Raw genomic sequence first — 13,153 nt, 5'->3', positions numbered from 1 at the left:
CAGTTTATAGTAATGACCCCATCTAACGCTTCAGAAGTATTTTCTGGAGTCGGCTACTGTATGATGAACCAGGCCCAGGGCTGATTAAACAGTTTTTTGAGTGGAGGGCCAGTATTCCTCGGTATGGGGATTACCATTATCCACTAGATCCTATGCATGTTACATTAAACTACACCATCCACCCGGACCAGGAATATGAGGAGAGGTGGGACTCTCTAAAAGAAGGGAAGACAGAAACGATACATTGTCCATTTATCTTTGTAGGTAAGGAGGGAATAGCTGCTATGGTTGTCATGACAGAAGAACAAATGGAGTGGTTCTGCTTAGGAGTAGAAAGTGTGCCTCATGTGACCTTGGGTATTGACAAAGATCATCACGCTCGACAGCTGGGTCCGATGGTAAAGGAAGCGATAGGGTGTGAATACAGGCAGACAGAAATCCCGGGATATTCCACCTCGGAGGGAGGAAAATTTGTCAGACTGAATATTGAAGCATGGGACCAGGTAGTGAATGAGAAAGTAGAAAGAGACCGAGCCATAGAAGGAGAAAATATTGATCACAGAGACTCAGACAAATATCTTTCTAATCTGAGTCCACATATATGGACAACGGGGCCCTATGATGTGGGAGTAATAAAAGGAGAGGTATTTCTAGAATTGGCCAACCCCGGGCAGAAACCAATATGGAGAAAACAATACCGCTTGTCGCCCAGTCAGGAGGAGGGTATTAAAGGAACGATAGAAGGGTTAATGGAGTCAGGGGTTTTAAGGGCGGCACCTGACAGTATGTGGTACACGCCCATCATGCCTGTTCCCAAACCGGGTAGAAAAGACTGGAGGATGGTACACGACCTCCGGGAGATTAACTTGGCTACCAAGACCATCGGGAGACCAGTCCCAGACCCATATGTAGCACTTAGGGCTCTGAGTCCGGAGCACGAATACTATACTGTCATTGATCTGGCAAACGCATTCTTCTGCTTGAAATTAGCTGAGGAATGCCAAGACTGGTTCACTTTCACTTACCAAGCACATCGGTACACATACACTAGATTACCTCAGGGTTATAAGGACAGTCCAGGACTGTTCAATCAGGCCCTTAGCGAAATCCTAATGAAATTAAAGCTCCCGGAAGATGTTACACTGATTCAGTATGTAGACGACCTACTATTAGCAGGGAAAACGCCACATGGGTGCCTGACAGGGCAGCCAAACAGGTTACTGGTTATCATGAACATATACAGGGGATGATTTTGAGGTCCCATAACAAAAAAAATGAATCTGAAACTAAGGAGACTTGTAGCAGATTGAATGACTACACAGATGAGTTTTGTGGAGGAAGAGTGCTGTACAACTGGCTCCCCGCTAACTGGGATGGTCGGTGTGCTCTAGTAACCCTTAATGCGCCAGTGCTGATTGTCAAAATGCAGGAGGGAGACGAGGATTCCCTAGAATTGCGCCACACAGAGAGTTGGCTGTGGAGAAAAAGGAGGAGTGTTGGACTCTTGGGGCCGGGAGGAAGGAACCCTGATGGGGTATGGATTGATGCCATTGGCCAAGCCCGGAATATTCCGGACGAATTTAAATTAGCCGATGAGATTGCAGCTGGGTTTGAAAGCTTTCCTGTTTTTAGTGCAATTTTTCCCATCACTGTAAATAAGAATGTTAATAGGATCAACCTTATTCACTATAATGTCCAGCGCCTTGCAAATTTGACCAGGGACGTTGTTGAGGCAATACATCAACAACTGTCAGAAACTTCCCTTATGACACTTCAGAATAGGATAGCGATTGATATGGTCCTGGCAGAGAAAGGTGGAGTGTGTGCTATGTTTGGAGATCTATGCTGCACTTCTATCTCTAATAACACAGGGCCAGATGGATCACTCACTAAGGGGTTAACGAAACTTAGGGCATTGGCGAAAGAATTAAAAGCCCAGTCTGGAGTCTCCAATCCTGTTTTATCCTGGTTACAGGGAGTGTTTGGGAGATGGAGCACATTGTTAGGACAACTTTTGCTGGGTTTGTTCATTTCTGTATCAATTTTTATCACTTGTGGCTGTTGTTGTATTCCATGCATTCGAACGCTGGTCACGAGGACCATAGAGACAGCCCTTGCTGACCGTGATGAACTGCCTCCGAAATATCAAGCTGTGCAGGCTGTGGAGCAAGACTATCTCACATTACAGGAGACGGAGAAAGTTGCTGAGATCGATCTGGAGTCTGAAGGGGAATGTGATGGGAAGGAGGGATTGTGAATTAGATTGTTACACATATAATTTTAACCTTGCTTGTAACCCAAATATTATAACATTGATTGTAACACAAACATTATTAATCAGATTGTAGAACAAGTATTATGAATTAGATTGTAGACCATATGTTAACTTGGGAATTTACTAATGTACGGGGGGTTAGCTAGTTTTTTGCTTGGGGGCAAATGGGATGAAACTTGTAAACGGGCAATGGGATCGGGGTGACGGATGGGGGGTGTACGCAAAGGAGGGTTGGGGGAACCCTCGCCCACCAGCCGAACTACCCTGTGAACAGAACCCGTATAGAGCTTGGCAATAATAGGCGAAATAATGTAACGCGGTGGTAGCATAGTCAGGGCGAGATTGTCCTCTAAAGAGGACAAAGGAGGGATTGTAAGGTAAAACATCATGAGATGGGAATGTGTAGGGAGTTACCCTGTACAGGGCAGTAACAAGAAGGGGAGGTGTCCTTGTACTCCTGTTAGGTAAAACATCATGAGATGGGACCGGAGAAGGAGTCACCCAGTACTAAGGAGTAACAGAATGCATCCTTGTACTTACAAGATAAGAGAGACATTGATGGATTGAGAGGCAGGAAGCTAGCAGGGAAAGGATAGCAACAGTTTTAGTCATTGGACAAGTAATGATATGATGATGTTCTAAACATGTATCCAAGGGTATAAAAAATCACCATTTTGCTGATAACGGCAGAATGCATTCTCCGACTAACTTTGTTAGTCGCAAGTGTTACAATCCGGTAATAAAGAACAAAGAACCCTGATTTCGACTCAGTCTGGTGTTTGTCTCACTCATTCATGAACAATGCAGACCTAACACCCCCTAAGTTTATGTTTGGTCTCAAACTACATCTAATGGTTCAACTTTATTTGTTACATTCCCAAACATTTCTAGTGTATCTGCCAGAAATGAATTCTTTCAAAAAATGTTTTTGCTCACAGAGTTGAGGCTTTTGAGTGAAAGACAGCTGTTTCTCAATTAACACTGGCATGGTTCTTTGCAAGGCATGACTTTATGCAGTTTTTTGGATGCTTTAAAATTTCTATCCCTTTAGCTCCTCCTGGCTCACAAGCAGCACTGTAAAGGCACAGTCCATGTATTCTGGTTTTCCTTGCTAATTTTATCAGCGAAACATGCTAACACATTAAACATTTATTTCCTGCGACTGTTCAATGGATGGGAGGCAAAAAAAAATAGTGGCTGGAGTGTAAGGGCAAGGGGCCTATGAATGGGGAGAATGGGAAGGGGAGGCAGGATGAGGCGCATTATTAGAGCTGAGGAAGACAGAAGGAATCCTTGAGGAATTTGGACTGAGCATTTCTGCACCCTCAGAGGCATTTAACTTCATGGAGCTAGCAGTTCCCAGCACACCTTTCTTGATAAATATTCCAATTCCTGAAAAGCTTGTGCTGCAGCAGTAAATTTGGTTAATAGTTCAATGTGTAGAGCATGAATTAGGCAGATATTTAATTGGGTAACCCTGGTTTGAGTTTCCTGGACCTTTTTTTAAATTTACAGCACTGGAATTATGTAAGAGGGATAATTGGTTTTTCTTTTCCCACCTCAGTCCACAGATTTTCGTGGTCCATCTTTCAGCGTCATTGTTACTGGATTCTTGACTGACTAATTTCTCACCATCTCTTGTCAGTTCCTCATTGTTACAGACCTGCCACTGACACCAAGATCAATACCATCTTCCCCGACCTTGTTATTTCTTCCAGTGAATGCTGTCTTCTGCTGGGAGACTGGTTTCTGGCAACTGAACACTGTGTGGTTTAGTGCAGGGTCTCTCGGAGTGGCCATTTGCTTTGGAAGCCTGTGAGGCCCAGACTCAGTGTCGCTGATGGTCTACGCTGTCATTTATAATGAACATCTTAGACAGACTCTGGAGTCATGGAGACTTAGAACACAAAAATAGCCCTGCAGCCCGGCTCATCCATGCAAACCAAGTTGTCTAGCCAAACTGTCCTTATTCACCTGCATTGGTCAAGTCAAGCTTATTGTCATCTGATTATACAAGTACAATCTGATGAAACAGCATTGTACCCCAGAGCACAACACGCAGACACAGAACCAGATACAATACACATATAGACAAACAATACATACACCGGGCAAGAACTTCATCTATGCAAATACATAAATAAATATTATTGTGTGAATATGAGAGTCTTGGATGGTTAGTGTGAGCAGTTTGATCATTCAGCCTTCTCACTGTCCGTGGGTACATCGCTCTTGATCTTTCATATCCATGCATCTATTTAAATGTTTTTTTAAGTGTTAGAATTATCAAGCTCAAGATTAAATTTTTGTAATGTAATAAAAATGTCATATTACATGAAATTGCTTTTGCCTGTTGAAAGGGAGACAGATTCATCATCAGCAGAAATTGCCTGAAGCGCCTCCTTTCAGTCAGAGAGAGAAGCAAAAGAGAGACCCCCCCACCCCCCCAACCACTGAGTAACCAAGCATCCATAGATTTGCCTTCAGCACTTCCACAGCTTTTGCAGCCACACAGATTCCAGTCCAAACCATTGGTGATCTGAACTCCAGATCTGGACATCCGACACAATCAGGAACCCTTCGGCACCCCCTTGTGACACCTGGTACCCCTTCAGCCAGTTTCGAGTCAGCCTCCAGCAGTCCACAGCCTGGCGTGAGTCCCCTGACAGCGTGGAAACAGGAAGGACCTGTTTCCACGCTGTTTGACTCTATAACCTACAGAAGTGCAACATCTCACAATTGACTGAATTAGATTTCATCTGCCATTCCATAGGCCACTTTCCAAGTTCATCCTCATCTGTTGTAATCTCCGATAACCTTCTTCATTCCACTCTACCACCATTTTTGGTATAATCTGCAAGCCAACTAACCATATATAACCATTTCCATATAACCATTTCCATCCAAGTTATTAAAATAGATGACAAACAACAGTGGGTCTACCACTGATCCCTGTGGCACACACTAGTCACACATCTCCAATCCAAATAACAACTCTCCATTACCACTTTTCGATTCCTACCATCAAGCCGATCCATGTGATCTGATCTATCGGTCCAGTCTACCATGTGGACCTTGTTAAAGCCCTTGCTTAAAGACAGTATAGACAATGTGTACTGCCATGACAGGACAGCCAGCAGCAGAGATGATAGATACTGATGCTGGCTTGACCTTGGGAGAAATTCAGGCAGAAGATTTGGGTCTTGAGGGTGCCTTTTTCTGTTCCAATTTTCTGATGTTTCTTTAAGTGTTTCTGGACAAAAAATAAACTTCTGGAAGAATTCAAACAGCATCTGGAGACAAACACAGTCGGCATTTTGGGATGAGATTGTCCATCAGGACTGCAGAAAGTGAGAGGAGTCAAAAGAAAAGTTGTTCACGGGAAGAACATACTTTGGTAGCTGAAGGAAAATTGTTGAGGAGGGGTTATATCATGGTCCCAGAAAGAAGTAGAAGGTGATGAGATCTTTTTGGGGATAAAAGTGTACACAAATGTATACACCCATGGTGATAATGTGTCAGTGGGGGCTGGCAAATTTGAAGTTGTCAAAGTGGTAGAGAGCATGAAACATTTTGCATGTACGTGTGAAGGGACTGGACAAGGGGAAATAGGAAAGAGTTGAGGTTTGAGAAGATAAGTTTAGGATAAGTTTATCAGGCAGACACAATAGGCCAAGTATGAAGTATTCCTGAACTATGTTCAACCTAATGAATATTGAAAGGGCTGTTTAGAGTGGACAGGGAAAAGATATTTCCTGTTGTAGTTAAGTCCAGCACCAGAGTGCACAGCCTCTGAAAGAAAAGGACGTGCCCTTAGAACATAGATGAGGAGAAATTCATGTTGTTAGGTATATTTAAAGCCAAGGTTCTTGGTAAGTAAAAGTTATGGGGTTGAGAGGAAAAATACATCATACATGACTCAGATAGTGAGGAAGACTCGATGGACTGAGTGCCCTATTTCTGATCCTACTGTCTTGTAGATTCATGGACAGTCTTCTGTTGAAAATTTATTCAATCAAGCATTGAACAATATTTTATTATCTGGTCTTCAATTTGATAAATTATTGAATATATAACCTCAAACAGAACTTTAAATTTTTCATCTAAATAATTGGATGGCATCATGGAGAAGAGCTGTACAAAATAACTTGTGGAATAAAACTCTCCACCACATGGAAGTTAACTTTTAAAGTTTTATAACTACCTTAGAGTTGCAAACCATCTTTCTTGACAGCAAGATACTTGACATACAACTTATCATTAACATATTCAAATGTGAATGTCTTGGTATATAATCAGAAGTAATAAGAATACATATATTACTTACGTGGTACACATGAGCCAAATTTGTCAGGGTATTCTGATATCAGATCATCATTAACCCGATCTTTCATTGGACCCAGAATAATGACAGGCCTACTGTAATTAACTGATAAACAGAATCACAGATATTACTTTAGAAAATCCTGTAACGTAACTTTACTGATGCACCTCTTCTAAGAGATGTTGTATCTTAATTTCTATATTTTATTATCTACATTCTATTTCCACTAGAGAGTTTTATTTAAATTTAATATTAAAAAAAATTAGAGATACAGTAACAGGCCCTTCAGGACTACAAATTTGTGCCACCCAAATACCTCAATTAACTCTCATCATCAGTACATTTTTTAAGGGTGGGAGGAAACCCATGCAGACATGGGGAGAACATACAAGCTCCTTACAGAGAGTGTCGGATTCAAACCCAGGTAATTGATGCTGTAATAGCGTTGAGCTAACCGTACTTCCCGCTATGTTAACTGTGCTGCCTCTCAATATTCATGACAGCTGATTTAGTAATTTAATTACCTTTGCTTGAGTCACAACTTGCACTTAATCTAACCTGAGACAAAGAAGGGAGATGGGAATTTAGATGGGTCATTAATTAGGGGTTAGTGGATCAAAGGTCCATTGATATTTTGTGTGTTTTGTGCCAAACACGAATATTGCCTCTTTCTTTTTATTGCAACAGATGCATTGGATTTCAATAGACTCTTTATTAACTACAATAATAATTTTTTTCTTACACTTATTTCACTGAAGTTTTTGGTTGAACATGAGTTCTTAATTATTACTCTCTGCACCACAGGTAAAGATTACAACTTACAATTGCATTAAGTGGAAAAATACTTCCAAGACAAGTTCACTTGTGAAATTTAGTTTGGAGAAGAAAAAAAATGAAAAGTAGAAATAACATGTACAATCTAAAATTCCATTTCTACTTTCCATGTTTTCTTCCGTCTCCAATTAATAAGGTGTGGTGATATGTTTCTCCATTGTATGTAGTTATCATTGTTGGTTGTAAATATAGAGCTGGCCCGCCCATGGATGACTCATACCCTATGACTCCTCCCCCATGGTCTTGGGCCATAAAGGTTGAGCCACCTTTCCCTTGCAGCAAGGTTCTTCTGTGTATTAAAGTCTATCGTTCCCTCAGCTTGTCTTTGTGGTTACTGGTAGTGCCCTACATAAGGAAGATGTATTTGAAATTTAAAACAAGAACACTATGAGCTAAATTTGGTCCTGATTTGGTTTCATTTCTCTATGACCAAAAAATAATTTAATTATTATTCATGAAAGATTTAAAATCCAAACTAAAATACATTCTCCCCATCATTTCCCAGAATTGAAAGGTATTTAGACCAATCAAAAAAGGTACAATTTAGGATGAAATAGATGACTGGAATTGTTCAGATGAAAGACTTTGAAATGTGTGTTTGCAGGTGGGTAGATAATTAAGCAGCAAAAGGTCTAATGTATGTCCAGAGTTATGAAAATATTTTAGAAATTAAATAGTGAGAGATTTTCACTCACCAGAAAATGAAAACCAAGCAGAAATCATGTTATATTAGTATAATAAAATTATTGGATAACAAGTTTAGAAATAAGGAATGTACTAACACAATTAACAATAAAATCAAACTCATATTTACGTGAAAATGAGGATGAAAAGATTCTTTCTTTAGACAATATGGTATATCCACTCAAACTAAAATACTATCAAATGTTATCAAATGCAACTTAAAATATATTTTTTATGTGAGCTAAGATTAACAGATGCAATCAGGGCTATAATTTGAAATGTGGCTCCGAATCATTATAAAGAGACTGGCTCTGATGTTGGAAATGGAAACAAATGTGGCCATTTTCATGAAAATGTCAATGCCATGAATTTTTTTATTAACTGTTTATAATTTTACAAAAATTCATAGATGCTAGATAAGTGAATTTTCAGGTTGTTTGAGACTTCATGTTCCATAATTGGTGAATTAACAGTGTGGCATGCCAATTTTAAACTTCCGTACTTTTTTACCTATTTATTTTCCCCAATTTTTTTTGCCAGTCGCTTGAAGCTGCTGGTTGCTTGAATTCCATATAACAGAGGTTTTATTGTATCTTTCTAGATGTGTGTGAGGTGCACCCAGCTCACAAAAACTTTTGGAGATACAAGAGACTACAGCTGCTGGGATCTTGACCCAGCAAACTGCTGAAGGAACTTAACTGGTTGATCAGCATCCGTAGAGGGAAGGAAATTGTTGGGATTTTGGATTAAGACCCTGCATCAGGACTATAAGTGGAGATGGAAGATAGCACTTGAGCTAGGTGGGAGGAGGAGACAGCTAACAACAAATGACTTGGCTGTCTCCTCTGATTTTTCAAACACCACCCCCCCCCCCCACCCCTCGCTCAGGCTCACCAGTCCAATCCACCCAAGTACAGATCTTCAACCTACTAGCTTGAACATCTTTGAAACAGGTGAGGAAACCAGAGCACCTGGAGGAAACCAATGTGGCCACGAGGAGAACTTACAAGACAGCAGTGGATTTGAACCCAGGTCACTTGCACTGTAATAGCATTAATGCTAACTGTTAATGCTAAACTCTTCTTTTTATGCATTAAAACTTTTCAAAGGAGCAAAAATTACTTATTAAAAATCTGTGATTGTGTTTAGCTTACTTTCTTGCTGTGTGACTGCTTCATATGAAAGAATGCAATCTTCTGGTCCCCCTTAACAGAGAGAAAAAAATACAAATGTTATTTATCCTCATTCATGAATACGGTAAATTAATTCACTCATCATGCAAAAATACAGCGTTTGTTTTCATATATGGGCACCAGATGTTTTACATCATGGATATTTTGAAATGAATATGCTTTGCAAAGTATTTATTTTTTCTAAAAATTATAATTCACATTGAAATATTTAACTACAAAATTGGTGTAAAATGTTTGTAATTATCGTATATTTCAGCATATAAGTTGAGTCTTGAAACCCTCAAAAAACTTTTTTTTAAAATGGCGGTCAACTTATATGCTGGATTTACTTTTGAGACCTTAAATTCAGCTTTAAAAAAACCACTGGATGCAGATTTATGAGTCGCCTGTTGAAAACTGATTCAGCATATAGGTCGACCCTTGAAAAAAAACAAAAAAAAAACCCTGACTGCAAGAAATTTTCATTGAAAATTTTATTGAACAAAATTTTTATTGAACAAAAACACATTTACAACCCCTCAAAATCACTATCATCGCCTGAGGCAAAGATTGGGGCAAGCACATCCATACTCTCATTGTATGAACAGTCAACATACGGGTCCCAGTCAGTATCTGATGAGGTGGCTTCAGCTTCATTCTCAGTATCCCACAATAAATCATGAAGTGCACAAGAGGTACTGCACTTTTTAAATAATTTAATTTCAATCTCTACTTTCACTTTGTCCCATGCTTTGAGCATGAAGTTACACAGCTTATCAAGTGATGCAGTACGCATTGCCCCACCTTTTGTAAACGACTTTTCTTCACTCGACATCCATGTATTCCATTCTTCACACACATGGTCTTTGAATGGTTTGTTCAAGCTGACATCGAGAGTTTGCAATATAGATGCCAAACCACCCGGGATAATGGCCATATAAATGTTATTTTGTGCAAATTGTAGCCAACCACTACAAAGAAACACAGACACACAGTGTGGCAGGTTAAGCTCACCCCTTTATTTGGGCTGGAAAGGCTGCTTTTATATTGTTCAAGTTCCCGCCGTTTTTGCTGATTGACTGAGTCAGCCATATGAATAACAAGATCGGGTGGGAACATCCGTGCTTACGAATGCCCTTCTTCCCCAGTCTGCTTCTGCTGCGTTAGCTGGGCAGCTTGACCAATTCCATTTTAGGGCTGTTGGTCTGATGCTGCCCCAGCTTCTAACCCCATCGCTTCATTGTCCTGGGAGTCACTTTAGTGATCTCTGTCTGCATCTGCTGCCGCGTGATGTGCCAGCCCGATCTCCGCAATTGCGGGCCTCCACAGAATCTACTTTTAGTGGGTTCACAGTTCCTTTGGCTTGGCTTCGCGGACGAAGATTTATGGAGGGGTAATGTCCACGTCAGCTGCAGGCTCGTTTGTGGCTGACAAGTCCGATGCGGGACAGGCAGACACGGTTGCAGCGGTTGCAAGGGAAAATTGGTTGGTTGGGGTTGGGTGTTGGGTTTTTCCTCCTTTGTCTTTTGTCAGTGAGGTGGGTTCTGTGGTCTTCTTCAAAGGAGGTTGCTGCCCGCCGAACTGGGAGGCGCCAAGATGCACGGTTTGAGACGATATCAGCCCACTGGCAGTGGTCAATGTGGCAGGCACCAAGAGATTTCTTTAGGCAGTCCTTGTACCTCTTCTTTGCTGCACCTCTGTCTCGGTGGCCAGTGGAGAGCTCGCCATAGAACACGATCATGGGAAGGCGATGGTCTTCCATTCTGGAGACGTGACCTACCCAGCGCAGTTGGATCTTCAGCAGCGTGGATTCGATGCTGTCTGCCTCTGCCATCTCGAGTACTTCGATGTTGGTGATGAAGTCGCTCCAATGAATGTTGAGGATGGAGCGGAGACAACGTTATTGGAAGCGTTCTAGGAGCCGTAGGTGATGCCGGTAGAGGATCCATGATTCGGAGCCAAACAGGAGTCTGGGTATGACAACGGCTCTGCATACGCTAATCTTTGTGAGGTTTTTCAGTTGGTTGTTCTTCCAGACTCTTTTGTGTAATCTTCCAAAGGCGCTATTTGCCTTGGCGAGTCTGTTGTCTATCTCGTTGTCGATCCTTGCATCCGATGAAATGGTGCAGCCGAGATAGGTAAACTGGTTGACCGTTTTGAGTTCAGTGTGCCTGATGGAGATGTGGGGGGGCTGGTAATCATGGTGGGGAGCTGGCTGATGGAGGACCTCAGTTTTCTTCAGGCTGACTTCCAGGCCAAACATTTTGGCAGTTTCCGCAAAACAGGACGTCAAGTGCTGAAGAGATGGCTCTGAATGGGCAACTAAAGCGGCATCGTCTGCAAAGAGTAGTTCACGGACAAGTTGCTCTTGTGTCTTGGTGTGAGCATGCAGGCGCCTCAGATTGAAGAGACTGCCATCCGTGTGGTCCAATTATCCACCCTGCTCCAGCTCCCTCAGCAGCCCTTAAGGCTAGAGCTGGATGAGGTCCTTACCCGGGAAGAGACATAAAAAGGCAATTGAACAACTGAAAAGTGGCAAAGCAGCAGGTATGGATGGAATCCCCCCAGAGGTCTGGAAGGCTGGCGGCAAAACTCTGCATGCCAAACTGCATGAGTTTTACAAGCTCTGCTGGGACCAAGGAAAGCTGCCTCAGGACTTTCGTGATGCCATCATCATCACTCTGTACAAAAACAAAGGCGAGAAATCAGACTGCTCAAACTACAGGGGAATCATGCTGCTCTCCATTGCAAGCAAAATCTTCGCTAGGATTCTCCTAAATAGAATAATACCTAGTGTCGCCAAAAATGTTATCCCAGAATCACAGTGCGGCTTTCATGCAAACAGAGGAACTACTGACATGGTCTTTGCCCTCAGACAGCTCCAAGAAAAGTGCAGAGAACAAAACAAAGGACTCTCCATCACCTTTGTTGACCTCACCAAAGCCTTTGACACCGTGAGTAGGAAAGGGCTTTGGCAAATACTAGAGCGCCTCGGATGCCCCCCAAAGTTTCTCAACATGGTTATCCAACTGCACGAAAACCAACAAGGTCGGATCAGATACAGCAATGAGCTCTCTGAACCCTTCTCCATTAACAATGGCGTGAAGCAAGGCTGCGTTCTCACACCAACCCTCTTTTCAATCTTCTTCAGCATGATGCTGAAACAAGTCACAGTTAAATGGCTATGAAATATATCTGAGACCAGCAAACCCTGTTCCTTGTGTAAACCGCCTGGCCGTCTGTTCCACACATTGTCTATCCATAGTTTTATACCATTTTCATCCATCCTTTTTAATGAAAATGTACAAAAATACCTGCTTGGAATTTTATTTTGGGTTTAATTTTGCATTTTAAGATTAACATGGACCTTCATCCTATTGGTCATGCACGATAACATCATGGTAAACCTGGTCCTTTCATAGCCTGTACTTCTGCCTTAGACAGTTTTCACACTTTTCCATTCCACTGTTCAATCACCTATCATGTCGAGATTCATAGGGGTTTCATCCATGTTTCCAATATTTGCCAATGCAAACTGGTGTTTCTGCCGGATACGTATAATAAATTGGTGAAAACTTACAATTTTATGAACAAGATCTTTTGGTAGTTTCTGTGCAATTTTTGTTTTTTGTCGTAACACCAGATTTTTCCTGTTCATGAAACAGTTGCACCAGCCTACTGTAGCTTCAAAATCTTTACTGAGGTCTGGATGCGACTTGGCCCACTTAAGTGCAAATGTTCTAATTCTATTTTGAGTGACACTATAGCAATCTTGCCTCTGTTCACATACCCATCCTGCCAACGAGTGATTCCTCTTCTCATCAAACATTGCCTTTTTGGTATTTTTCTTAAAAGTCTCTTCTT

At 41.5% G+C, this 13,153-nt stretch overlaps 1 protein-coding gene across 7 annotated transcripts in view; it reads right to left on the bottom strand.

Annotated features, from left to right (window-relative positions):
- Positions 1 to 13,153, bottom strand: part of LOC138739254 (disks large homolog 2-like) — a 784,112-nt gene that overhangs the window by 63,065 nt on the left and 707,894 nt on the right. For all 7 annotated transcript variants that reach the window (XM_069890958.1, XM_069890959.1, XM_069890960.1 and 4 more), the window contains 2 exons: positions 9,272 to 9,322; positions 6,603 to 6,704 (listed from right to left, as the gene is read on the bottom strand). In XM_069890958.1, coding sequence (XP_069747059.1) covers positions 6,603 to 6,704; positions 9,272 to 9,322 — 153 coding nt within the window. The remainder of the gene's footprint in view (positions 1 to 6,602; positions 6,705 to 9,271; positions 9,323 to 13,153) is intronic.

The sequence above is a fragment of the Narcine bancroftii genome, chromosome 7, assembly GCF_036971445.1.
Source record: "Narcine bancroftii isolate sNarBan1 chromosome 7, sNarBan1.hap1, whole genome shotgun sequence".
NCBI classification, from domain to species: Eukaryota; Metazoa; Chordata; class Chondrichthyes; order Torpediniformes; family Narcinidae; genus Narcine; species Narcine bancroftii.
Note: the sequence above shows the minus strand (reverse complement) of the source record. Positions and strands in the feature narration are given on the sequence as shown.